The sequence below is a fragment of the Lepidothrix coronata genome, unplaced genomic scaffold (genome assembly GCF_001604755.1).
Source record: "Lepidothrix coronata isolate B3197 unplaced genomic scaffold, Lepidothrix_coronata-1.0 Scaffold165, whole genome shotgun sequence".
NCBI classification, from domain to species: domain Eukaryota; kingdom Metazoa; phylum Chordata; class Aves; order Passeriformes; family Pipridae; genus Lepidothrix; species Lepidothrix coronata.
Window position 1 is genome coordinate 1,557,973 of NW_016690345.1, and position 27,907 is coordinate 1,585,879.

General features: G+C 42.5%; 1 protein-coding gene across 18 annotated transcripts in view; it reads left to right on the plus strand.

Moving 5' to 3' along the window:
* Positions 1-27,907, plus strand: part of CPS1 (carbamoyl-phosphate synthase 1) — a 326,177-nt gene that overhangs the window by 154,034 nt on the left and 144,236 nt on the right. For 10 of the 18 annotated variants that reach the window (XR_001877123.1, XR_001877125.1, XR_001877126.1 and 7 more), the window contains exons 38-42: positions 2,607-2,666; positions 3,582-3,694; positions 4,225-4,354; positions 11,085-11,195; positions 14,209-14,314. Coding sequence is in view for 8 of the 18 variants with exons in the window: in XM_017829484.1 (XP_017684973.1) it covers positions 2,607-2,666; positions 3,582-3,694; positions 4,225-4,354; positions 5,616-5,714 (402 nt within the window). In the remaining 10 variants the exon portion in view is untranslated. Of the gene's footprint in view, positions 1-2,606; positions 2,667-3,581; positions 3,695-4,224; positions 4,355-5,615; positions 7,440-11,084; positions 11,196-14,208; positions 14,315-27,907 lie in introns of those variants that run through there. The other 8 variants (XM_017829484.1, XM_017829490.1, XM_017829483.1 and 5 more) reach the window with 2 other exon arrangements.

Consider the following 27,907-nt stretch of genomic DNA (forward strand, 5'->3'; position numbering starts at 1 on the left):
CCAAGCTGTTCTGGTGCTCTGGGGGTTGATGCTTGTCAGGAGCACGTACACAAGTCCCCTCGGTTGTCTGAGGAAGGTGCTGTGGTTCTTCTGCAGTGGGTAGTGAACTCAAAGCACTTTCAGAGGCTTCATTGCTTCATGACTAGCAGCTTGCTCTTTAGCCCTTGCAGAAAGAGAAATAAGAAGCCACATTGTCTTGTATTCTACTTCCCTCAAAAGTAACTAGGCTCATATTTTGGTTATTTGGTGTGCTTCACCTTTATGCCATTGCTATTAATCATGGTGAGGTGAGAGAACGCTGAAGGTGGAAGTCAAAGGGATGTAGTTAACAGGAATAGAAAGGGAGAACTCGATTTTCTTGCAAATGTTTCACTCTGTGGTGTTTTGCAAATCAAGAGGCAAATGGCTGTGCTGTGATCTGCAGTCCAAACTGGTCCCAGTGTGCCCAGGTAATGAGCCCAGCCTTGCTGAGGGGCTTCCAGGCTGGTGCATGTACAGATTGCAGTTCCAGTGGCAATGCAAAGGTGGGAGTAACCAAGAAATCATCCTCCAGGTCAGACAGGTGAGTGTTTCTTGACATCTGAGGGACAGCACAAGGCAGGTTGTGCAGTCAGCTGGGACCACAAGCCTGCTGGGTTGTCCTTCAGCTGTGAGCACTCTCTGACACTGCACAGGTTGAAGACCCCTGGGATTTTAGAGGCCTGATGCTCTTCCAGGGTAGACTGAGTACGGCTTCCTTGTTAGGCAAATGGATCTCTGCTGGTTTATGCAAGCTGATAATCTGACCTCTTTTCTTTTCACAATCTGGAGAAATCTATGATGCTGAAACCCTGAGTCTGTCATTAAATAATTTATATTTTATGCAAGAGGAGTTGAAAAGCTATTTTTTTTTTTCTTTCCTGATTGGGCTATTCAGTGATATCTCCGGGATGGAGTGCATCTGTCTTACATCTGTGCTGGTGACCACGAGATGCGGAAAGCATTGATAAAGTATTTTAGTCTTAAATCCCAGCCCTCCAAGTCTGTTGTTTCAAGGTAACCTTCAGCCTTAGTACCTTACGTACCAGAATTTTTCTGTCCTCCACAGTGGATTTGGATGCAGAATTCAAGATTATCACAGGACATGAGATGGCTTCATATAGTGATGGATCTCAGTGAGAACTGGTGTAGCTGTACTGAATGAACTGAGGATGTAGCCCTTTACAAATACTTGCTTGCTGGCAAACATGAGAGGGGTTATAAGAAATGGAACTTTTTTGATAAAGGAAAAAGAATACAATTCTCCTTCAATAAATATCTTCCACTAAATAAATCTGCTTGTACTTTTCACCTTTAGTAACTAATGGTTTCTTACACAGGTTATTTCAGCCAGCTTGTAAATCTGAGGCTGCTCCAATGCAAGCTGACAGCTGTAATTTCTTTTCATGGAGAGGCTGTTTTATATGTCACAAATGTTCAGTACATGTTTGATAGAAGTTTATAATACTATTGTGAAAGCCAACTCTCCTCACCAGAAGGCAGAACCCTTCTCTCTGACTGGGAAGCTGCCAACCCTGTCACATTGTATATTTATATTTTCCAGTTAATGTGCAGAATGAGATGGCTTTCAGAATGAGGTTCTTTCCAGAGTGCTTGGAAAAAAACCCTGTTTACTTCCTTTCTTCGTAGAAAATTGTTCACCCTTCAGAATATTGCTCTCTCATCCATAGAGGTTAAGCTATCAGTAGCTCCAGCAGGGACAAGGGAGCTTGCAGTAATATTACTTGCAATGGCCAAGCTATGCTAAGGTTAAAAGCAAGCTTTGGCTTGCCTTAGCAGTGAGAAGGGCATGTGTTGCATCTGATCTTTGCATTGCTGTACCTTCAACATCCCAAGGATACTTATGCTAACATCAAATTTTCACTCACCTTTTCCTCTAAAATGGCTTGTTCAAGTGCAGACATCTACAGGAGGTTGTCTTACCTTTCTCAATTGTGGTGGATCTGGGTCTATGTTGTGAGAGAGCCTTTCAAAGGTGCCCCATGTATCTGGGCATTCAGGTCCTTTTGGGAATACAATGTCCCAGTCTCCTGAGTGGTTTTGTGTCTTCCATTTCCATATGCCTGTGGCAGTTAGTCATGAACTCACACATACACAGACTCCTATCCATGGGAATGTGCAAACAGAGCATCCAAAAGCAGCCCAAAGCCTGTCTATATATGTTATCTACCACAAGAGAAAGCCAAATGTTTGAGCAGTGATTGAAAAAATATTTTATTAAGAGCAGAGGGGACTCTAGTTAGTGTATTTGAGAAGGCAAGTGCCTAGATATTTAATATGCAGTAGTAAATCTTCTGTAGTTGCAGTCAAACTTAGTATGAGAAAATTTACCCTGGTGTTGTAACAAAATAGCTGGGAGTGACTTGGGCTTCAGGATCCAGATGTTTGTCTTGGGAATGGCTCTGTATGAGCACATGCAGAAATTTCTGTGCACCCCCACACATGCTCTCAGCACAGAAAGATGTATTTGCCTCTTAGCACTGTTTCGAGGATCTTCGTTTTGCCCAGCAAAGCACTGTTTCTAAATCCTAGCTTTGATGCTGCATCTAAAAAATTTCCTTTTTCAGAAGTCCTTCCGCCCCAGGTTCCTCAGCATAGCAGAACTATTGCATGAGGAAGGGTTCAAGGTAGGTGGTTTCAGTTATTTAAAGCTAGAGAGCTTTCAAAATCTGAAACGTCCTCAGCCTGCTGCAGGAACAAGTTGGAGTTTCTTTGGAGACAGAGAAAAAAGGATATTTTCAATGTAGAACAGGAATTTTAAGCGGAGTGATCCATGAAGTCAGCAGGTATCACCCAACTAAAAGTTTTCATGATTACTTAATTATATGGGACTTGTGAGGGCAGGAACAACTCCAGCTCTGCTATCAGCCTGCAGCCAGGATGGACATTATAAACTCCTCTAAGTTCTCCAAGAAACAAAAATGCCAACAGGATGCCATGTGTGGCAGGAGACAAGGAAGAGAAAACTTTTTGTATGGAGAAGATTTTTATAGGGCTACTATAAAAGGTTTTCAGTGATATTCACAAGCTGCAGAGATACGAACTCTGTGGTGTTTTTATATCCCTCTTGTAACTCTTCTGCATCATTTGGCATCCATGTCTCTACAGAAAGGCAACTACCAACACAGCCACAGAAGACTGGTGAGAGCTTTTACAGTTCTGCCTTTCAAAGCTTAGTGCTAGGCCTGAAAAAAAGAAAAAAAAAAAAGGAAGTGGCAAAAAAAATCATAAGTGATTGAACTTAAGCCCTATTGAAAGTCAGAGGGATTTAGTTTCTTCTAAGTCACTTCATTGCTTCTGGATGTGTTACTCCCATTTGTTGGCTATCATCCATCAGGAAATCCCAGATAACAGAAATCTGGGAAAGTCATTCTGTACTTGTGTCTCTCTGTATGGAGAGACACCTTTGTTATGAAAAATTCCCTCCAAAATCAGCTCTGACAACCAAGACTGTGTGTTAGGTCAGACCACATGAGTTAAGTGAAAAGATCTGGTATGAAGAAGCACACAGTAAATAACCTTTTTTTTTTTCTCCTTGACAGCTTTATGCCACAGAAGGAACCTCATACTGGCTCAATGCTAATGGTATCCCAGCAAATCCTGTGGCATGGCCATCGCAGGAAAGCCAGAGTTCAAGCCTCCCTCCCATCAGGAGGTAAGAGTAATGCTCACCTTGTCAAAATTGTGTTAACATCCAGCACAACAAATACAAGGGGCAAATTGCTGGCCCTGTTGAGATCAGTGGGACTTAGATTCAGTCCAAAAGTTTTGGTTTATCTGATTCTTTCTGGAATTGCCCCAGCAGGGAGTTTTCAGCTTGATTAATGAGCATCTCATTGAGTAGTCCTATTTAATATGGCTTGGAGGTATTGCTCCATGTTACACTTTCATGCAAGAATACATGGAATCTGAATATTTAGCCTTTAACAACAGTCAGTCATGCCTTTAACAGAGTTGTGCTGGGCTGTATGAAGGCTGAATATTGCTTTGCATTGCTGATTGGAACAGAAATAAAGCCCAAATTCCTGAGTTGCAGCTTAGTGTCTTAACCCCTTGTTTCTTGGGGTGAAGACTAAACTCAAATGAAAATTTTCAGTGTTGTTTGTCTCCATGCCTGTGCTATTCATCAGAGGTCTTTATTAGGCGAGACACACTGTGATACTTTCTTGTGAATTCTCTCTTCAGGCTGGTGAGGGATGGGAAAATAGATCTGGTGATTAACCTGCCCAACAGCAACACCAAGTTTGTCCATGATAATTACGTGATTCGGAGGATGGCTATTGATAGCGGGATTGCTCTTCTCACTAACTTCCAGGTACTTCCCATGTTGTTCCTTCTCCTCTTAGACATAAGAGCCTTCAGAGCTTGCAAGCACTTGTGACCATAGATTCTAGAATGTCTGTACCCTCATTATCTGACAAATAATGTATCTGAAAATCATGACAACACATTGGTTTCAATGTGTTTTCTTTTTGCTACTGTACAAAATAAGGTTGTTCTGAGTAAAACAAAACAAACAAAAAAAACCAAACAAGAAAATCCCGAGTCCTGTACTGCAGCTGAAGTTGTGGCTGCATCATTTTCACTTCAGAGCAAACCTCTCACACAGGATTGCCTGTAACATGTTTGAATTATGCATGGGAACAACTTTATAGTGGGATGTTTTTCCAGTATGGTCCTTAAACCTTACAGCAGGATGTTGCTGGGCTTTCTTAAATGATCCTCGGGGCAATCCAGTTCCAAAGTGTCATCGAAGTGGAATTGCTGCCTGTGCTGTTGTGGTCCCCAGTTGCTACTCATTACATGTCTGTAGCTTCTGACAAACCCCTTTCACATACTGATAGGGGAAGAGAGATTTGGTAATGCAAAGTGGGACTCCTGCTGCCAGCAGTACCCTGCCTTCCTTTGCAAGTGGCTTCCACTGTCACCAAAGAGCCTCATCTGGCTCTCATTAAGCAACAGCAGCCAAACTCCCCCTGATATTGGTGGGTGCTGACATGAAACCCAGTGACTTGAACTGGTGTCCAGCTGTGCAAAATCTTCTGCTGTGATCGGAGTGAGTGGAGAGCAGAGAGAATGCCAAACTGTAAGTTCATAGACTGGATGATGTCAGACATCATTAGAAGGAATGGAAAATTGAAGACCCATTCTTTGCCTACAAGCAAAACACACTGACAACCAGAACAGGGGTCCCCATCCAAAATTTATTACTGCACCTGCTTGATGCATTTCACGGAACTGTTTTGATGGCAGAGTTATAATCTCTGAGTTTGAGAGAGGAAAGCTACCTTGGTTCTCTTTAGCTTTGGGCTGTATGGAGAAACAACAGCTCTCATGGGACAGAGCTGTCTTGCCAAGGAAGCCCAGCACATCTGTGTCCCTCCAGCTGGACAGGCAGGTTCCAGAGGGCTGTAGCCAGCACCTGTGCACAACTGGTATTGATTTGGATGGACTCAAGGACTAGACCTGCACAGGGTAATTTCAGGGTGACAGAGTAGAAGTGTGGAGCCTGCTCTATCACAGCCTTCTGCAGAAGGCTTTGCAATGCTCAGTCCTCCTCTGCTTTGTGTTGGCAGGTGACAAAACTTTTTGCTGAAGCTGTCAAATACTCTGGGAAATTGGACTTCAGGAGTCTCTTCCACTACAGACAGTTTGATAATGGAAACACTTCATAGAAGAACTCTCTCCAACCTGCAAGCTTGCTGCTTCTGGCACCACAAAAGAGAGGGGATCTCAGATCATCCGACTAGCCATCTTTTCATGCATTTTGTAGCATCTGCACCAATTGCTTTTCCAGCTCACACAAATTAATTTCTAGCCAATACTTTTGCCTGCTCACTGGAAAGCCATCCTCTCCCTAGTCTCTCCACTGTCTTCTCCATATTTCCACATAGGATCAAATATTGATTTCTTACTAGATGGGTAGATCCAGACACCACCATAGCAGAGAAGATGAAAAGAAACACAAGTGATCCTACATAGGAGTTGTTCCTTCTTTTCATAAGCAAGCCTTCTCCTTCTTAGAAATGCCTTCCTTGGATCCATACTCCCAGCTATTCGCATGCTGGACTACTAGAGTCTGACCCCAAACTCCCACAGAAAGACATGGAGCTTTCTCTTTCCATTGCTGATTATTGGAGATTTTATGACTGTAAAAATAAAATGTTTTCCTGCTTGATCCACCTGATGACACCATGGATGCCTGTCACAGTGTTGAGTATGATCAGAGCTCTTTAAAGACAGATAAACACAAATTCCCCATGATTCCCTGTCTGCAACAGCAGACAGGCATGATGCAGCTGCTTTTTGTTTGGTTTTTAACCCTGAAGAATCATCTTTTTCATCATGCAGATTTGATGGGAGAAGGCTGCATGTATGTGCCCTGGAATTGCTTCCAAGTTCTCCTCAGTCCTTCAGGCTATTATCAGTATTATTTTGTAAATTCTGGTTCAACGTTGTGAATTCGGGTGGCTGTCCCTGTATCATAAAGGCTCTCTCTCAGCTTTGTGTCTGGCTTCAAAAGTGGAGAACTCCCCAGAGACTTTTGTGTGTTGCTGTCTAACATTTTATGCCATGATTGTGGGCATTAAAATCGAATCCATTTAAAATGAAATGTTGCAGTGCTTTACCTCTCCCGGTTAAGTGACCCCTTCACCTTCATTCCCACCTTCTCTGCTGCTTTTTCAGCTCTGGCAGCACCTGCAAATGCTGTCCGTGGACCAGACACCCACTTGGCACATGGGCCCCAAGAAGCTTAGAGTGTGGAGACAGAATGAGGGTGAAGAGATAGTCTGGGGTTTCTTAAATTAATGCTGCAACATTTCAGGAAGGATATAAAATTTGATGAGAGCTGTTATTGGTACATGCAAAGGATTGGGCAGAGGCTGTGGTGCCTTTAGGTACCATGGGACTCTCTGAACCATTGATGCTAACTGCCAAGACCAAATTTTAAGACAGATTTTATTTCTGATCTGGCTGACATCCCAAGTGCTCTTGTCATAGTATTTCTTCGGTACTAACTTTTGTGATGAACACACATGCCTGCTCTATGAAGGGAGAGCTTTGCACTTTTAGAATAGAGATGTTATTAAAAAACCCCACAACAGCAAAAGAAAACCCTCAAACAACCCAAAACTTTGGAGGAGCCCAAAGGCATCAATTGTTCACCCATTCAGTTGTGAAATGGAAGACTAATGGTGTTTAATGAAGCAGCACCCTACAGGCACCTTGCCATATTCTTTCAGTGGCAAAAATCCCATTAATAACGGGTGTCATCTCACATCCACCCACCCTGCTTTTACCTCTAGTGGTGAACCAAGCGACATCTTAAAACATCTGTATTCTCTTGTTCTTACATTTCTATTTTGTCACTTCTCTTATGAGTTGAAAATGCAATAAATGCCTGGATTGTGACAGCTACTCCTTCTTAAATTCTGTGTAGCCTGGATTCTGCCCTTCTTTTTTTAAGTCTTTTTTTAAAGCATTAATGAACACTAGTCTGTTAGGAAACCATCATTCTCATATCTGACAGTGACTGCATCATTTGTGTGGAGCTGCCAAATACCTCAGAGGTGATGAGGTGGTGGAAAAAGAGCAGCAGGACAGTGGAAATGCTCCTTCTCTTCAGCTGTTGTACTAAAGAGAAGAGAGAAGCCCTGATCCCCCAGGAGGGGCATGTAAAATGTGAGGAGCCAGATGACAGAGCAGTGGACTAACAAACATTGAAGAGATGGGAACTTTAAAGAAGGGGCTCTCAGTTTTGGAAAAATGGGAAAACCTTTGCTGCTTTTAATTCAACTTTCTTGAACAGCTCTCCTGCCAGTTAGTGGGGGTGTAGCTATAGACTGTATCTATACATTCCAGTTACTGCAGCACCTGCAGGAACTTAATCCACAGCTCCATTGGTGTCCACAGGCTCTCATACAGTTGGAGTGCAATTCAGTAGAAAAACACACGGGGGCTGAATACACACTGAGTACTCTGTAATTATGCAGTAGTGTTAATGTTTTGCTGCCGGTGCTAAACCCTGGGCCCCTTTCCCCCTCCTCTGAAGCAGGTGACACTGATGTTCTTCCAACACTTACACCCATCTATACAAATGCAATCCACTGCGCTGTGTTTTTCCTCATCTTCTTTTGGTGTCTCCTCCCCTTCCCCGCTGAAGAAAAAATTTCTTTTTACTCTGACAGACGCAAGGTGAAATTCCAACTCCTGTCATGGTCAGAAGGAGTCAAGAAATCATGCTCCAGCTTACCTGGGGCACACACTGATGCTGGCTGAATTTATTTCCTGATATGCTTTTCTTTTTTGTGCTGACAGTACAGCAAAAGATTTATAAGTATCTACAGCTATTGGGATCAATGTAGAGCTAAAAAAAAGTTACAGTTAGTATCCTTTGTATCAAGCTCATCTCTGCTTTCAACAGGTTGTGCCTTATATATGTACAAATCTTTTTCTTATTAATCTTGGAGAAGGTGACAATGACAGATGAAAGAGGTGGCTGTTCAGAACAAGAAATTTGCTAATCTATGAGCAGTCAAATAATTTTACTCTTTTTTACTGTCTTAAAAGAGGGTTGATAAAAGAAATGCATGAAAATGTAAGAGACAGTACAAAGCCCAACTTTTGAGATAAGCACGAGAAATGGTGACAAGAGCCACGATGAAATATGAAGGGAACTAATTTTTAGTAACAGAGATTTTTTTTTTTTCTCAGTAATCAGTCTGCTGAGCCACTCTCTGGAGCTATAGTTCTCCTAGTGTGCTAAATGCTGGGAAGCTCTGGAGACTTGATTTCCCAGGAGATGCTGTAGAATAGTGAAGTCAGGCACTTTCTCTGGTTGGTCACCTTCCTGGATTTACTGTTCTGGAGTTAACACCTTTTATATCACCTGGGGATTGCTCAGGCAGCCAGCTCCTGCAGAGATTAGTAGCAGAGCTGGGATAGTTTGGCACGTTGAAAGCAAGAAGAAAAGAATGTAAGAGAAAGAACAACTTAGTGCTACGAGTTTTTCTGTTCCTGGTAGAGCTCTTAGAACACAGCAAGATGAAAGCATATGCTTTATGTAAGTGGAACAAAATCAGTGAAAAGCTTTAAGAAACCTCTTTTCTAGGAGACCATTTGAAACCATCAAAATCAGGTTTGTGAAAGTCCTAGGAAGTAGCCAAGTAGGAAAGACTCCATAATCTGAAAGAGCTCTTGGCAGTGAGCAGAGAAATGAGCTTTGCTTGGACTGCAGGTTGCTGGGTTTTCCTGAACTGGATGTCACCACCAGCCTGTGAGGTATCTTTTTTTCCTTCCCCACATACCAAATATATTTTGGATTCTTAAGGTTTAAAAGCCTGTTTGCGCTTTGGCTCTCTGTGCTTGCATCAGAGGCATCTGGGAGGACAGCACCTCTGTATCTTTGTAATAAAGTGATCCATAAAAGTAGGGAAGGGATTGGAAGTTAGCACTGTGCTAAACCCCACAACTGCAATGTGTGTGCAGTACTAGTAGCTGGATGCACACCTGCTGCCTCTATCCCAGTGTGATGCCAACAACCACTAGTAGGAGGATGGGCTCATGCAACAACCAAGATGAGGTGGTAAGTGAGAGAGGATGTCTGGCTCCTTCTGTTTATAGTCTTTATAACACCAAACCATAGTCAGAACAGCCTGGACCTTGGGAACCTTTCATCACATCACCAGTGCTGCTGCCATGTCTGCAAGGACAGGAGGTGCTGCATTAGCCATCCGCAGGACATTGAAATCTGCTGTGCTACAAGTTAGCTGCCAAACAGTTCCCAAACCTTCTGTTTTGATTCTTTTCTGCATCTCAGTGTCTAACACTGTATAAGGTATTTATAGGGAGTAACCTAGTCATGCTGTAACATTTGTTTCACTCTTACATTGAAGAGAATTTAAATATGAACATTTTGATGTGTCCTAATTAAATGGAGAACATGATATTTTGTCATTAGCTAAATAGGCTAAACTCTCACTCATTCTTCTAATTAAAATATATTCAATTGTGCAGGCTGATAATACCAGTTGAGATAAACTCTTTTAATTCATGGAAGTTTGTAAAAATGAAACTGAGAGACAAAAGCATTTGTTGCAGATTATGTTCAAGCTTTATGGAAATGTACTTTGGGGAAAAGATGAATAATTTCTAGGGAGTAATGCTAGTGCTTTGAGATTACCATAATCTTGTCTAAGATATTATCCAAAAGTAGTAAGTGCAGCTGTTTTGCAGGGAGCTTCAAAGAGTGTCAAGAGTTTGTAGTTCTCTCACAATTCATCCTCCCAGGGAAAGTTTCTTGTTATTAATGGTCAATTTTTTACTCCTATACAATATGCATACAATGAGTATATGCTGCTGTATATGGGTTTTTGGTAGTTTCTTCAGAGCTGCTTATGCTAAAGCAAAGCCAGCAGAACGCTGCTGTGCTTGATTTTACACAGCTTTTAGTCTCTGGTGTAAATGATAGCCCAAGATATTCATATGGAAAATCAGGTGCCTTTTCAGGAAAAACATTTGCTCTTCCAGCTCTAGACAATCTTGTTCTTTTTTTCTGACTTCCGGAGCATTACTAAATGCTGCCAAGCTCTTGTCCTTCAAGATCTCTTGTAGTAATGAGACCTCATTATAGCTTAAAGCAGTCCTCTGCTATTCACTGTCTTTGAGAGGCATTACAATCCATCCCCTTCTGACAGAAGCACTGGGAACAACTCAGAAAAGTGGGTTATGTTCTGACTAAGCATCACTGAAGTGTTTGCTGCCTTTCAGGATTCATGGGAGACAGAACGGTGGAGGTGAAGCCGTCAAAATGTAATCTTTGTCGAGGGTCAAGCTTGAGCCTTTAGTCAAGTTTTAAATGTGTTGATGTGGCCATCTGAAAACACATAAATAGCTTGTTCTTACTGCCAGCAGGGCTAGCTCCTTAGTATATCCTAAAATAGGCATTGAAATCTTTTGTAGTGCTCTTCCAATCTCTATTTTGCAGCTTAGCCTGAGCTGTTGATCCTGAAATGAAGGTCTTGATAATGCTCTGTCATTTATAGCTCATTTGGATATCCAAACACCTGATGCCTCAGCAATAGTGCCTCTTGAGGAGTATCTCCTGTGCAGTTTTCAAGTGGACAGCAAAACGTGGCTGTTAGAGCTTTGCACAGGTAAGCAAAGAAATCCTGTGATGCTGGAGAGGAGGAGGTATATGCCCGCGTTGTGATGGACGTCAGTAACACACAGTACAGCAGTGCTGTCCACCATCTGAACTCTGGGCAGACCAGACAGAGAAAATGCACACCCCAGAGACACTTGGGCACGGGCCTCAGAGGGCACAGAGAGAGTACAGGGGAAGACGGATTGACATTTAAGTCACTGAATTCCACATCTGTTAGCTCACGTTTGCTAGTAAATGCTTTTCAGTAATTCCTGGTAGATGGGAGAGCCTCAGAGCTAGTTAGACTTTGAAAGGGCTGGGAAGCTGTTTCAAGTGCAAGAGCAGTCATGTTCTGTAGCTGGCTGGGAGAGAAACAGATGAGTGGGGCACCAAAATGAGAAATACCAGATTTTAACTGATGGTCCTTCTCCATCCTCATGCTCTCCTCATGCAGTTCAGGCTGGGTGAGAAATGCTGCTAGACTGGAGGGGGAGTGGTTAATTTCTGGTTTGGAATTGCAGCAGCATCTGATGGGGGAAGACGGTGAATGTGGGCCACAGCCACAGTGACACAGAGCAGGAGTCACTGCTTGTGCTGTGGTCTAGATTGCCACCACTGTTATTCCTCAACTAGAGCTCGCCTACAGCGCATAAGTGAGTGCATGGCAAAAGAACCACTTGCAATTTCTCTTCTTACTACCGAGAATGTTCCTGAAATTAAGCTGGAGACATCCAACTGTTCTGAGGTGAAAGTACCTCTGAGCAGATAATAAAGATATGAGACCTCAGGAGAGAGGAGTTATGAAGAAACACGTCCAGGAGTTCCTCAAAGATTGCATTTCTGTCCCGTGGAATATAAACTTAGCACAATAGCTCTGGTTTATGTATTAATTATATATAGGCATCTTTAACTAAAAACTGTTGGTTTTTTTTTTAAATTAACTGCAGGAAAACCAATCTTAACAAACTCTGTTCACTCTCTGCCATCAAGAAAAGCCTATCAACAATAATTGTTGGGGTTTTAGTTTTCAAAGAACCCATAATTAAATTTTATTGTTTCAGAAGTGATTAGAATTAATTACTTACATGATGACTTCCATGATTAATTACTTCCATGGTGGACTTCCGTAATGGGCTCTGATGCTCATTAGCTGCTTTAAAATGGGAGTGGCTTTTTGGCAGAATTCCTTTGTTTACCACAATTCCTTTCTGTTACATTCCTTCCCAGAGGAAGTCCATCGCAAAGGCTGTTCACTCTAAGAAATTACTGAAAAATGACAGGTGTTGTTTTAATATATCATCTTCAGCAGAATGGGATGAACTCAACAGAATGGCTTCTTCCAGTGTTAAAACAGAAATGCTGTGAAGCTAGAGAAAGCCCCTTCCACACTGGATGGATTTTCAAACACGTGCATTAGGGCTGAGTGCTGTATATAATTTTTTAAAAAATTGTTTTCTGGTGCTAATCTCATCCTGTGTAGAGGGGAGGAGGTGTTACAGATTCACTCAAGTATTATAAGAAATAATGGTAGTTGTCTTTATGTGCTGTTATGCTGGTTGAAGATGCTTTCCTCACCAATTTGCTTGGCTTGAGTTTGACCTTCCAGTTATTAGAGCTGTGACTTACATTAAGCTTGATTTGGACAATGGGTGGCACTTTGAAGTCCTACAGACTTCCTAAAGAGCCAGAGTACCCCTTGTTGGAGACCAGCCACATCTCATTCTCTGTCTATAGACATCTCTTGCTGTTTGGGATCTGCCCAAGAAAAAGCCCTGGCTTTGAACCTGCAGTATCATACCCCGCTTTAAGAATTGTGCTCTCCAAAGTCCTTTCTTCCCATCATAACAACTTCCAAAAGCTGCACGCTGTGCTCAGCAGCAGTGCTCCTGGGTCTCAACTGAAGAGCAGGGCTCAATGCCTCGTGATGTTTGCCTGAAACAAATCCTTCAGCCCTTCCATGCCATGCACAGTGGAGGTATTTAGCCTTTCATCTCTGCTGTTAACCCGTAGCAATGGGCAGCTCTGTAAAATCCACTTATGCAGAGAACCTAATCCAAACCCGCCCAATTACTTGTGTGTAGTTGTCCACTGGTGAGAGGATAACTTAAAGGATGCCAGAGTCCTTCAAAGGCACTGTGTAAAGCATCTGGTGAATGGGATTGCATAAGAACTGTATAAAGTAGTGCTAAATACAGTGTGGCTTCAGTCTTAGGCTTTATTTTTAGAGGGTTAGAGTGCTTCAGAGGATGTATTTATAATAAGGAGATGTTTTATCTCAATGCAGGATGTTGCTCTTGCAGAAAAAATATGATACAATTTTCATACAGTTGTCATGATATAAATTATATAGAGTAATGGACACTTCATTACAAACCTTGAGAGTTAGCAGACAAAGGCTTCCTCCCTCTGAATTGTGATAACTTCTGGAATTGAATTGATTTAATTTAATTATCTGTCCCATGGAAAGTTATCACTGTCTATTCAGCTTCGGGACATAACAGAAGGTAGGAATCATTTGCCCTGTAGAAATGGAAGATTTACAGTGTAAGAAGTTTAGTCACAGATTATTTATGTGACAAGTCTCCAGTCCAGCTGAATTAATTTACATATGTGAAATTGTTAATAAAATGGGTTTTATTAAAATGTGTTAATGGCACCAGGAATGCCCTCAGTTGCTCAGTTCAACAGCTTATAGGCGCTTGGATAAGGAAGAGCCTCAGGAAGGTGAAGAGGTTTTGCTTTGCAGTGAATCTTGAAAGCTTGTATGGTAGAATCTGTATTTACAGCATTTTGTAATTAGGAGCACCACATATCACTGTGATCCAAGCTGGAGAGGGTGATAACCTGTAGCTCCTCCTCTAGGAGTTATGTTACACTCCTCTGAAAGGCAGCATTTGGGGGAAGCTGGACAACCAGCTCACCTGGACTGTCTGACCAGAGCTGCTGCTCAGTGGTTTTCTCACATGGCCCATAAGCACATGGCTCACTTTACACCATAAGGAAGGATTATTTTTCTTTTTCAGGTATGTGAGTTGTGCCTCTAACAGTGCTTCACCTTCCCTGCTCGGTGCTAAGGACTACTGGCATTATCCAAAGGAGTGATGTGCTGTTCAGCCTGTACACCCAGCAGTAAGTTTGAGTGGCAGTACAAGAACTAATCTTTTGAATGACTTAGCTGCCTTAAGCAGGTCAATGGTCTGAACTAGTACCTGGAGTCAGAGGGATTTTTGTTACTCTGGATAAGGATCCCAGGCTGAAGCTGCTGAGTTTTTTGCTGGCTGGTTCCCAGGTGCCCTGGGCACATCTCTTTCCCTTGGGTATCTCCTCCAGGCTGCAGTGCTGGCTTGCCACACTGGGAACTTGATAGGGAAGTGTATTTGCACAGAGAAGCTTTATTCCTTTCCATGGTTTCATTTGTTTCTTTTTTTAAGCAAAGTGAGTTAAGAGGGAAAATAATTTTAGTCATCTTTTCGGGATTATTTTTGTTTATACTTGTGTTAAAATACATAAAGAAAGAAGCTCCCAAAACCAGATTTGTCACAGTAAAGTGGGTAGTGAATAGTGCCACTTTGGTAAATGTTACCATTATTTTTTTCAATAAATTACCAATTTATACTTCTGAACGTGACAATAAAAAAAGGGATAAAAGGACAGAAAGAGGAAGAAAACTTGGGAGGTTTATGTTTACCGCCAAGCATTTGGTTTTATGTTTACCTCATGGAGAGTAACTCCATATGTCATGATAATTGACTTCACCAAGTACCTTTATAAAAACAGACTTTGCTACGAAACAGCATCTTGTTCTAAAGATACCTGTGCATGGGTTTTCCATTAAGGGAAATATTCTTCTTTGAATCACTGGTTTAAGCTTTTTATTATCTTGTTATTTTGTGGCTCAGCCCAGTCAGTGGCTGAGAACAAGCAAGATCATGGCATAAATAAAACCAAAATATTTAGAGTTCGCTTAGTCCAGAATAATTTGTTCATCAGAACTTTATGGAATGAAGGCTTCCCCAATGCTACTTACTTCCAGATATTTGCTTGTTACCATTTTAACTACAGTGATTCACAGGCAGCTCTTCCACAATCCTGACTAGGGATTTAGATCCACCAGACTTCTGAGGGGCCACTGGATTTTTCCTTGGCATTCTGGGACAGGAAACAAGGACTGTCAAGCAGCTGAGCTCCTAAATTTTTCCACCGTTTAACATGACAAAAGCAAGTTTCGGTGCGGATCTATTTTGGAAACAACATTTGTGGCAGTTCCTCTCTGAGTCAGAGAGCAGAGGATGGGATTGTGGCAGGCAATAAAAAAACCCTGGTGTTCCTATAAGGACTTTAATTACTCACCTCATTACAGGTGAGACCAGGGGAGGCTGGCAGCAATGCCAGCTCCAGCACAGCTGAAAAGGATTTGTTTTTCTCAGTGATGAGTGGAAAAGGCTGTAAAAATACTGTACAAGGTTGGCTAATAAACTGTATTTTATTAGCCATTCTTATTACAAGTGTTTACAATCATTCTGGAATTACAAAATAAAGGGTAGAAAGCCAGAAAGCTGGAAAACACAGTGTATGCATGTATCAGGTCCAGATTTATAGCTGAGTAGTGAGTAGCTAACTTGGCAGCAGGTACTCTGAATTGTGACAGTGCTGGCCTCACTGAGTCCTTTGGGGCTTGTTCAAAGCAGATTGATAGTGCTGATTTGTGGATGTTTCCATGGATCTTCTTGGAACATCTCAGGCCATTGAGGTACAAAAGCAGGCCAGTCAGAAAACAACGTCTCCTTCTTCCCCTTGCTTCCCCTCGTGTCCGTGGTAGGCATAGGGAAAGAACAGAAAGGCCTGGACAACTTCTCCATCCCCTCTCACAGAACAAGCCCCTTGCAAAGTCAAGGCTGAAACTTGGGGTGTTTGAGTCCCATTCTAACACCCCCAAGCTCTTCCATACTTTTCCCTGTGTGGAGTTATGGTGCAATTTCCTGCTCTGAAACTGCCATCTTCCAGGTTGGAGCTGTTTTCTAGCATGCTTCCAGTGATAATGCTGCACTTCCTAGGAATGCTGCTTAGATACTTGTCAAAGTAATGACAAGCTAATGGGAAATTGGGTTAATCTGAGAAGAGTCTCTGTGAAAACAACTTTGTGCTTATTGTCTCTGGCTCTCTGTTTGTTGCCGTTCAGTCACACAATCAAAAATGTGCTCTGCTTACAAGCAGAAAGGTATTACTGACTATTTTTTTTTGATTGTGCTTCCTTTTTGCCCTACCCCTTCACTGGCAATCCCGCAAATCCATCCTGGGTTGCCAGGGTCATAGTGGTTTCTTTACTTTTTATGCCTTATCTCCATTAATAATTGTTCTGCAGGCAAGCCTCACCCCTGTGAGCCTGCCGTGGGCTCTGGTGTGCCCTGGGGCATCTGCATGGTGCCTTAGCTGTGGTGGCCCTTTGGTCCTGACACCTAAACAGGGAAAGGGGCTGTGGAAAGCATGTAGCATTCAGAGCAGTAGTCACCCAGGACCAGATTTCTTAGGAAATTAAATACATAAAGATGCAGACTGGGGGAAGTTTTGTAGCTGCGTGTTTTTGTAAATCATACTTTGTACCAATGGCCATTTCAGGGGTCTTGTTCAGACTCAAACCTTGCAGGTTATCTCAGACCCTCCCTGACCAGAGGAAAAAACAAGTATGCCCTGTTCTGTTAGAGTGCTGTATGGATAAATCTGTGAATATCCATGATGGGGATGGAATTTCTGACTTGAGGCCTCAATCCTTTTGGGAGACTTTCCTTTAATTTCTTTGGGGTTATGGAGATCCTAGAGGATTATTTCCTCAGATATTAAAGGATCAAATAGATTTGTAGCTTTTCTCCTTCTCCGCATTCCTCAGAAATCAGTTGAGCACTCATTTCCTAATGAACAATTCATGTGCTTCTCTCTTCAGTTCAGGGAGTGGAGTGTTCATTTGTCCAACTGAACAGAGAAGGAAAACAACAAGCAGGGAAATTAGGGTTAGGTCTGTCAGTCTGTAAGTACTGTAAGGCTTGAAGTTAGGAACAAATTGGTCTTGCCTGTTTGATGAGCACGATGAAGATAGCGGCCGCACATATCAACACCTGAGCACGATGAAGGAATGAGACACACAAATACAGCTCCATCTCCCTCCAAATGCTGTGTATAATATTGCAGGTGGGTAATATCATGTGGAAAGGGGACATATGGCTAGTGATCTGCGAGGAAGAGGTTTCTCAGACCTTATATGTGAGGCTTAAATTTAAGAGCAGGAAAAAGACTGAGATTAAACCTCCAGAAGGTGTATTCCTTTGGTGCAGAAGTGGAAGTTCTGTAGTTACTGAGCCAGTGTCAGGTAAATAGCTGTGTCTCCAGAGGATGCTGTCCTGCCTCTGATGGTTCTCAGCACTCTTGCCAATAAGAAAATCCTTCTTCAATACTAATTCTAATACTAATCTGGTTCTGCCAGGAATTGCAGACCCACTTTTCTGTATGATTATATAGAAGGGCTCATGGGAGCTTTCTTATGCCTACTTTCATGGACTCAGGGATTAGACTCCCCCAGAGGCATTCATCCTGCCTAATTTTTGCTGTCTAGAACTTACACATCTTGTGTACAGAAAGAAACTCTTCCATATCTTGCTTATCTGAAATGTCTGTCTTGCGAGGATACAAATCTCTTTGTAAGGGCCTGCCTCTATTCTGATGTGACAAACTTATTCAGAGTAGAGGATGAAGCCTGTGAACATCTCCATGTTCATGAGTGAGCATAAAGTCTATCTAAAACACAGTGTAACATAATGCCATTAAGAAAAAAGAAACCTAAGATCTTATGTAAAATAGTGGGCTTTGAGTTGGCCATTACCGATGAAGAGAGAGATGAGGGCTGCAATGGAAAGTCTCAAGAAAATTTCAGGCCAATGCTTAGCAGAAACCCCAAAATACTGTTGGGATTGGAAGAACAGTAGGGGGCATCTCTCAGTGCTGAATAAATCCATGAATGGCCCACACCTTGAATCCCTTAGCTCTTTTTCTGTTTCTACATCTGATAAAGCATGTAGCAGAATGGAAAGAGGCTCAGGAAAAGGCAACAAGGCTGAGCAAGAGTTAGTTTTCATATGAGGAATAAGTTGGAAAGCTCTGTAAAAACCTGTATGGGAAAGAGAGAAGGAGTGTCAATCAGACAGTAACCACAAGTTCATGCATATTCAAAGGGACTTGGAACATGTTCATGAAACAGAAATCCACTACATTATAAATACACAACAGTCATGCAGTGCTGGAATGTGATGAGCTGAAAACAGCTGGAGGTGCAGCCATTTTATGTTCTTGCATTAGTTACAAATTATGGCAAAAACTCTACAGGAGCTACTTCTTTCACTTGATAAGGTTGTGCTCTGGTATGAGGAACACATGGCTGTGGTGGTTTGGTGCTATAAAGTTCATGAAGAATGTAGTAGCAGAAACCTGTGTATGTTCCACTGAGCTAATTGAGATCCTTGGAGAATTCTGTGAAATCTTAAACCTGTCAAGCTAAATTAAGCTCCTCTGGTAGACCAGGATTTTTATGTTCCAGTCTATGCCTACAAATTTGCAAAGATCATGCTAAAAATTATCATGCCCTATTTTAGGAAGTGTTATCTCAGAGAAAAATGCTGCTCTTGGTTCTGTGCTGGGGAATGTGCAGTGAAGGCAGGTATCAAAGGTAAAACATCCTGTGTCTTATCTTTCTGTAATTCACACAGTCTTTTTCAGCAAGATGTGAAAGAGGGATTGGGGGGATTGGACTGTGGCTGATCCAGAGCTTTGTGGCTGCAAGTGTAGAAGGGATATTGAGAGAGTGAGTCTCAGGACTGTTAGAAGTCATTATAGAGATGTCACAATTGACACTGGATTAATTGGACTGACTCCTTCTTTCAGCTGTGTATGACCTCCTTGATAGCAAAAGTGTGAGGACAGGACTTTGCCTCTGTGAAAAGGTTTAATGCTAAAGGGCAGGGGATGTAAACACTGGGCTTGCAGAAAGTCTAAATCAGGTCTGAACCTGGCTCATGAGGTGTATTTAGACAAGGCTTGGGACTGCTGAGAAATTTTGAAACTGATGTTTTGATTCAATTTGAAATCATTCCCCCAGCACTATCCATGCTTAAAATTCCTACCTATCAAACAGCTACTTACTCACAGATTATTGGCTTTTCGTGTTGCTCGAGTGCATCCTCTTTGTCAGACCGCATATGTTCTGATCACTTTCTGGCAATTTTCCTTATTGTAAATAGAGCCCATTCAGCCACAGTTTATGTAACTGCTGTCCGGATAATACCCGCCTAATGACCACTTTCCCCGGAGAAACACAATTATATCTCTTTCCCCAGTTCTGCCAACTCCATTTGAGTTTGCCACAGAGCCAAACATGGCTCTGCTATTGTCCTAGTGCAGATGGGTGGGAGCCACAAGAGCCTGAATTGGAAAATTCCCAATCCATGGACAAGAGCTTTGGCTTACATCTTTCTGCTATAGGGGTTCCCACTGACTGAACTGGAGAGAAGAATTTTTCTGTACTCTCAGACTTTTCCACAGGCTTGAAAGGACATGATTTCAGAGTTTGTGGAAAATGAGAAGATTTGTGTTTAGACAGGATTGCAAACAGCAAACGTACCCCAAATCTTGCCTGATGGAATGTTGTCTACAAATAATTACATGGACCATGGGCTCACTCTTGCCATAGGTATGCATTGTTCACTTGTAAGATGATTGGAGTCCATTTAAGATGCACCAGATGCAGGCAACCTGAGGATCCAGGGCAGGGGAGTGCTGGAGGGCAGGGGAGAGGTTTGCACAAGTGATAGCCAAGAGCTTTGCCACCAGCTGGCAGGCAGTAGCAAGTTGTGTAGGCAAACACACTGGCAGTGGTTTACATTATAAGAATTGCCACAGTTCTGTTAAATTCTGAGGTATTTGGAAGTGGGGTTCCCCAAATGTACCTTCAGGGCAGGTGGAGTGAGGAGTGGTGCTGAGCATGGTGCAGCTGGCAGCTACTTTCTACAGATATTGACCCCAAAGCTAATGTATGTGCTGGGTAAAGCCTACCTCTTTCTCAAGGTCTTTGTGTGAGTAATTTGGGTGACTGTGTGTCTGACATTTTATCCTGAATCTGTCAGGGAAAGGGGTAAGAATGCCCTTGTTTACTGCTTTCCTGCAGGATTCCCTGAGCTTTGCGACACGGGGGGATCTCAGGAAAAGGGGAACTAGACCAGAGATGCTGAATGATCTGCCTATCTCCAAGCCAGGACGCTGATGTTCCCTCTCTCCACTTCCTCATCCTGTGCCAGGTGGGGCCAGTGAAGAGTAGGTATTTGACAAGATGACTTCGTATGGGTAAATGAAAAACTGAGCAGTTTTGGAAAACAAAGACAGATTTTAAAAAGCTTACAGCAAGCTTTTCAGGTTCCTGCATGTTTAGGCATCTGCCAGAAGGCTCAATACAGGGAACATATTTTCACAGTGTTTTATAAAAATATTGCTTCTTTTAATACATTTGAAGCAGAGAGTCTGAAATTGATAGTTAGGCAGAATTACTAGGCTGCAGATTTTATGGCTTCAAAAGGGAAGTGAAATACTCCCGAGACTGCTGCTGCTGCAACCCAAGGGAAGAAGGGCAAATTTTGTGCATGTTTTTCTTTCACAAATAATCAAATATTGCAGCTTAGAAATATCCTAATAAGGAAACCTGCTGGCAAAATGCAAAAAGACATGCTATCAGATGCAAGCAGAACAGAAGGAAAATGGGGGAAACCCAAAATGACTTTCAAATGCCTTCATGTGAATCAGACAGAGAGAAATTAAGTTATCCTTCTGTGTTTTCCTAGTGGGGATAGCATTATTTGTTGTCCTTTGTGGGGAAACCTCCAGCCCCTTTGCAGGCAGTGTGTGTTGTCTGTGCTGGGAGAGCATAGCTTGCTCATTTTAGCTGGAAGCATGTTGACAAACTGGAGCTCAGACTGGATGCATGGCCCAAGGGTCACAGTTTTGCCAGGGGACCATGTGTACAACATGGAAGTAATGCATAGCAGAGGTTTCTCATGGGTGGGAGAAAGGGAATCAGTTCTTGATGTCTTCAGTAGCCTTTGTTTATCACGAGAGCCTGCCCTTCCATTGCTCTTCCTCACATTTCTTTCCCAGCAGTCCCTTATCTGTAATAAACTCACTGACTAAGCCTAATGGGTGGGTTGAGGGCCAGGAATGTGCTGGGCTACATGCCATGCCTGGACCCCAAAGAAAACCATTACTGCCCACAATCCTTGGGAAATGAAACAGCTTGATAAATGTACCCCAAAACTGTGGAAAATGAATCACCAGTGGACTGCATTATGCTACATCAGGACATTCGTGAACTGTTAACAGTGAATTTTGATGTGAAATATTTATAAATTCTTTTATGTTTTTAATATTCTGTGGAGACTTGGCTGATCCATCAATTCTTTAAATTGCACAGAAACATGATATATGGCATATTGCAGAATACATCAGCATGTTTCTATAGATCCCTGCCAGCACACTGGGAATGTTTTCAAGGTAAATCTGTGTGGGAAAATCACTGCTGGCTCAGTGATCAATTGTCAGTGCCAAGTCCTGTGACTTTGGATCACAGCTTTCATTGCTTCCAAATGGCCTGATTCTGCTCTGTTGCATCATTGGCAGTGATGCTCCTGTGAAGAGAAGTCAAGCCCAGGACTCCCTCTTGGGCCAAGATAGCCTCTCAAACCTGGAGATCAGGCTCCAATCTCACTGACAGAGGCTGGATCCACTACAGAGTCACATCACCTTTAATCTTACTTGAGTCATTCTGGTCTGATGTGGGTGGGGGACAGAGAGCCCTAGATTTGGCTAAATGATCAATGAGGCCTTTGTGACCTGCTGCAAAGCTCTAAATCCCTCTGTGGGTCTTGCAGTGAATAAAACTCTGACAGAAATTAGTCCCAAATGACTAATAGTTTCTGGCTCAGATAAAGGACTCAGCAGCACTCAGACTCTCAGAGAAAACAGTAACAGGTTTTTGGTCCTGAAAAAAAGGGAAAAAAGTAATATTCTGGCAGAGAAAATAAATCCCAAACAGCAGATGATTTAAGTAGGTGAGCTAATTTTTCTGCTCTCTTGTGTCAGTGCCATCTATTTATTACTTTAATTATCTATTTATTTGTAAGGAAGGGATTTACAAAGTAATGACTGAGCTGTAGAAGCTCCCAAAGTCTGTAAAGCTTGGTCATGGCACTGGGTCCCACCAGTTGGATCAGACTTCAGCTGAGGAGCACTCGGGTGCAGGATCTGCCCTCATGCTGCAGCATTTCACTGCACAGCTCACAGTACCTGGGGTAGGTGCTCCCCCCTGTTTAGCAGGTGACTTAATGAGTGCCTGTGAAACCTTCACACAACATCATTCACAGGATCTGTCCCAAGTTTTGTTCCTGAAAATATGTAATGAGAAATTCTGAGTCCTAATATTGGTGGACAAACAAAAAAATTGGTGGACCCACTGGCTGGAGGTGTCCCTACCCAGGTGATTTGAGCATAGCCACTGGTCAGCACAGTGACACTCCAGGGCCAGGCAGAAGATACCATGGACCATTTCCTGATCATCTCCAGAGGTGTCAGAACCTGTTCTGCACACATAAGTCTATGGCAGAAGAGATGTGTCTGGACCTCCCCCCATTGTGGGGGCATTCCCAAACCAGCTGTAAATTGCCAACTCCAGCTGTTGCTGCCAGTTAACACTGCAGCCCTGGAGCTGCCTGAATTTAACCTTGATTTACCCTTCATTTTACAAAGTTTAGCCCTTTTTCGGAGTACAGTTCCCTGAGTACAAACCTCCAATCAATCCTGTTTAAGATAGGCACTTCTCCCCAGCCCAGCTCTAGCTATAAGAGAAATAGGTGATGATGAAGCCTTGTGTTTGTTCAACTTTGTTTGGAATTTACAGCACTGTGTAAATGATTTATTGCAGTCATAATAATTGATGCCTCTGCAAATGGATTCCTGTCAACAATACATTCACACCCAGGCCTTCCTTTTAGCCTCATGGGGGCAATATGCATTTAATGGGAAAACTGGTCTGGTTGCTTTAGGTTCTTTTTTATGTCATGAAATGAAGTGCTAATCTACCTGGTGCTGGTTCTTGCTTCTGTAAAAGAAAAACTGTGGAGAGTGAAGGCTCTTCAGATGCAGAAGCTGTGGCACATGTCCTAACAGTGAACAGGCAGTGCCCTGCACTGGGGAAGGGTGATGTGAGAATTACAGCATAGGCTTTTTATTATGGTCTTAGTCTGAAAAGTGCACTCTTCCCAGAAAAACAACATCTTCAGAAGGTCTTGACTGATGGGGGTAGATGTAAACAGATGAAAACAGTAAATCAGAACATTTCTTCTCAGTCTTCACTACCCCTCAGCTTGAGATGGAGACTCCTTGTCTTTTCATGTCAAGACTTAGATACCATGTAGTTTCTTACTTGTGCTCCTTTATGGCCATATATTTCATAGTAAGGAGGTAGCAGAAACATCTCCTGTGCAGATCAGTTTGAGTCTTTTCACGAGATGTTCCCTTTCTCACTGACGGGCTGTGAAAGTTTCTGGATCAAAGTCCTTGTCTTGCAGGACGTGGGCTGTTGCCCTTTTGTTCCCATCTGCAGACAGCTCTTCTCCTGATGGACACTAAGTGCTTTCTGCCCACATGAAACCAGGATACTGGGATTGTGGAGAAACTGCTGTTCCCCTGTAGCTGCTCTTGTAGCACAGTTGCTCCCACCAGGGAAAATATCAGTGTGGAAAACATCAGCATGGAAAATATGAGGATACTGCTCTTGTGTTCACTAGTGTCTGTGAAGTCACCACCACCATGTAAACTGACTGCAAAGAAGGCATTCAAGAAAGGAAATGTCCCTTACCAGGAGGCACAGATCTGCTGAGTAAGTTGTCCATGTCCACACTGGCCAGTCTATTGACTCCACTCTTGGAGTTTTGATATCTACAGCTTCAGCCACTGTGACCTGTGGTCTCAGCTGTGACAGTGAGTGTAAGTTCTCTGAAGCACATTGCTTAAGTGGTTTTGAAGTAAGTATAGAAACATTGTATGGACTTGTGAATAAATGCAATAGAAAAATAATTCAAGTTCTGCTTTAGAGTACATAATCCCAAATAGCCAGAGGTTCGTGTTTTCACGTAGTACCTGTTTCCTAGTTTCAGTCATCTAGTTCCTGGTTTCACAGTGACCACAACGTGGTGTATCAGAGGGGATTAGCACACCGGATACAGAGTAATTGAGGTCTGGAGGTTGTTCTGTCACGAGTATCAAGAGAAGGGAGGAAAAACCGTTAATTTTCTAAACAGGATACTTTCAGGAAAGGAATTGCCTTCCATAAATAGGAGCCAACGCTTTCAGAAGTCAGTTGTGATTTTAAGGTGTCACTGTTGTTTGATACACCATTTGGTACATCTTAAGGGCTGCAGGTTTCAGAAAAGTGATGTTTTTCTTCACTGTACTGCGTTGTGTATAGGGACTGAAGAACAGTGCAGAGGAAATAGACTTTAAATTCTTATTGTAAAGGCTGAGCTGGGAAGGGATGGAGTATTTTCTAGGTATCTAATGTGACCATGGGTAAGCAGGCCTAACCCTCCACCAAATAAGGTGGGACAGACTTGATGTACCAGATTGCTTTTTTTACTTTCCTCTTGTATACTGCTAAGGGGGTTTTTTTTCCATTTCTTTTTGCTTGTGGCTCAGACCAAAGCCACTTTTGAACCTATGGCATGAGTGATAGAATAGTTTGGATTGGAAGGGACCTCATCTAGTTCCAACACTCTTGCAACTCTCCAACACGTGGGCAGAGACACCTTCTACTAATAAATCAGCTGAGATTTGTCTGCTTCTCCAAATCCTTCTCTCTCTCATTTTCCTTTGGATAGTTTCCTGATTGATCATTACCCAATTTTCATTGTTTTCTGTCACAAGTTGTGCTGTTGGGTTTTATCTTTATTTCAAGGCAGTCTTTGCTCCCATTAGGAAGAAAAGCTAAGAGAATTGGGATTGTTCAGCCTGGAAAAGAGAAGGCTCCAAGGTGACCTAATTGCAGCTTTCCAGTACATGAAGGGGCTTCAAGAAAGATGGAGAGGAACTTTTTATAAAACATGGAGTGACTGGACAAGGGGGAATGGATTCAAACTGACAAACAGTAGGTTTAGATTAGATATTACAAGAAAATTCTTCCCTGTGAGGGTGATGAGGCACTGGAATAGGTTGCCCAGAGAAGTTGTGGATTCCTCATCCCTGGCAGTGTTCAAGGCCAGGCTGGATGGGGCTCTGAGCAACCTGGTCTAGTGGAAGTTGCCCTTGCCCATGGAAGGGTGGAGTAATGAGATAGTCTTTAAGATCCCTTCCAACCCAGGCCATTCTATGATTCTGTGATTCTATGATTCTATGGTTCTATGATTCTATGGTTTAGACATGGAGATATGCTGCTAAAGTCTTGTGATGAATTCATGTTTCAGAAGTCACCCCATAATTTAATTTGACTCCTTCTCATGTGGTTTGGTTCTGTCTCTGCAGGAAGGAAATGTCAGGGGCATTGGAAAGGCAGTGCAGAAGTAAGTCCAACCTGATGGTAGCAGGGATCCCCTTCCACACGGTGTCTGGCACCAGCTCTCAGCCTCCCCCTTAACTCCCTCTGTCCCAAGGAAATAAAAAGAGACATTTTGGGTCCTCTTTCCCCCAGCAAATGTCCTAGCAATGGATGAAAGTTTACTAATGGTTTTCCCTTCCTCTTTCCCATTCTTTTGTCTGGCATGAGGAGCCCTGGCAAATTCAATTTCTTTTTTCATTTTTCATTCTTGATGGCGCATTTGAAGCAGTAACTGGTGTCATGGGAAATGAGCTGTGGTAGAAACCCACAGGGACTTGGGGCTGCAAAGACACTGATGGATTGTGCAAGTCAGGAGAGTAAAAGGAGCTGCTTTCTTCCTATTTAAAGGTACCACAAAACACACTGCCCAGGATGAACACACCCACAGAGGTTTCTTGTTGGAAACATGTTTATCTATATTACCAATATTCACAGCTCCTTGTTTTGAAAAACTCTGGCAGTTTATTTAAGAATGGGTTAAAAGAATTTGAGTATTAATTTAAATATTTGTTCCAAACATATTAATTTAAACCTATCAGTTTAAACTGATTAATTTTGTTCCAAAACCACCTTTTCCAACACAGGACTGCATTTGGATTTACCTCCTTGCTTCTAGGTCATGGTTGTATTGTGTTTTGTTTTCTGTTTTGTTTATTAATTTCTACCCAGTTAACCTTTTCTTTTTCCATCTAGCCAGAAGAGAATAAGCTTGTATGTTAATCTTTTATGGTGTCTGTTAAACACTACTTTTGAAGCAAGCTAAGTTAATGACATGGGCAATTAAACCTCACACTTGAGGATATAAGATGATTGGCAGCAGGCTCTGGATGGCTTTATTCCCTCCCCACCTCCACTCTCCCTGGCCAGTGTGGCTATCCAGAGATGCCAAGGGCCAGTGTGGTGCCCATGTCACCTTGTTCTGGAGCAGTGCACTTTATGAGATAGACTAGGGCTAACAGGGACTAGTGCATACCTGTGCTCTGTCCCAGTGTGCCAAACTTCATGAGCAAAGGTCTGGGTGTCTCAGCAGACCCGGGTTCCCTGAAATCTGGGTCCTGGCAAGGGGATTATCCTACCTGGAGTGAGTTTCATACACTTTACTGCCAAGAAGTATCTTGAACAGGTCCTTGAAATTAAAGGGCGACTCTTCCTGTATGAACATTAGAAGTCATTGTGGAATCCCCGTTACCTGAAATATTCTTGGCCAAATTAATATTCCTTTCAGATAGCACTTCACCTTGCTATGCAGTTGGATATGCTCCTTCCTATCCTCATCCTGCACAGACATTTAGGCACTGAAATATTTCAGAAGCAGCCATGCATAGATCAGGGATCAGCTGTCACTTTGCTACAAAGAGCAGAGAGGTGATAGTGAAAAATCTCACTCTGGAGCTTCTATTTGCTTGGCTATGAAATGAGACAGAGGAGCTCACAATTTAAAAATACTGCTTACTAAGTGGTAGAGATCAATTCCTATCCCACTAGAGATGTAACTCCAGCACGAGAAAACAGCAAGCAGATCATTAGCTGTTAGAGATATGATGTTACTTGCCGGGGAAAGCTATAAATTTGTCTTCTTACACATTTTCACCCTTTCTTGTTACCTCCTGCCCTCCTTCCCCAGGTAGTTATGACTGTTTTAAGGGCAATTCCTGTCACCCAAGCGTGTCACTGCCCCTTGCTGGCATGAGCTGATGAACACTCTGTGCCATAAAATGCAATGGCTTGTTTTTGCAGAGGTCAGAGTGCCACCACTCTGGCTGTGGGGTACCTGTATCAGGAGAGCACTATCTATAGCATCATTTAACTGTTCGAAGCAAAGACAAAAGCAATGAAAAAAACCACAAATCAGGGGAAAAGATAAACTGTAAATAAGTTTATGTTTTCTATTCTGAACAATAGAGGAGAGACCTGCTGTAACAACTACATCAGCATTTATTGAATCTCTGACCCAAAAGCTGCCAGCATTTATTGAATCTCTGACCCAAAAGCTGCCTGACAAATTCTACCTAATTTCAGACTTGGTTTAGAACAAAGCAGCAGTCTCTTCT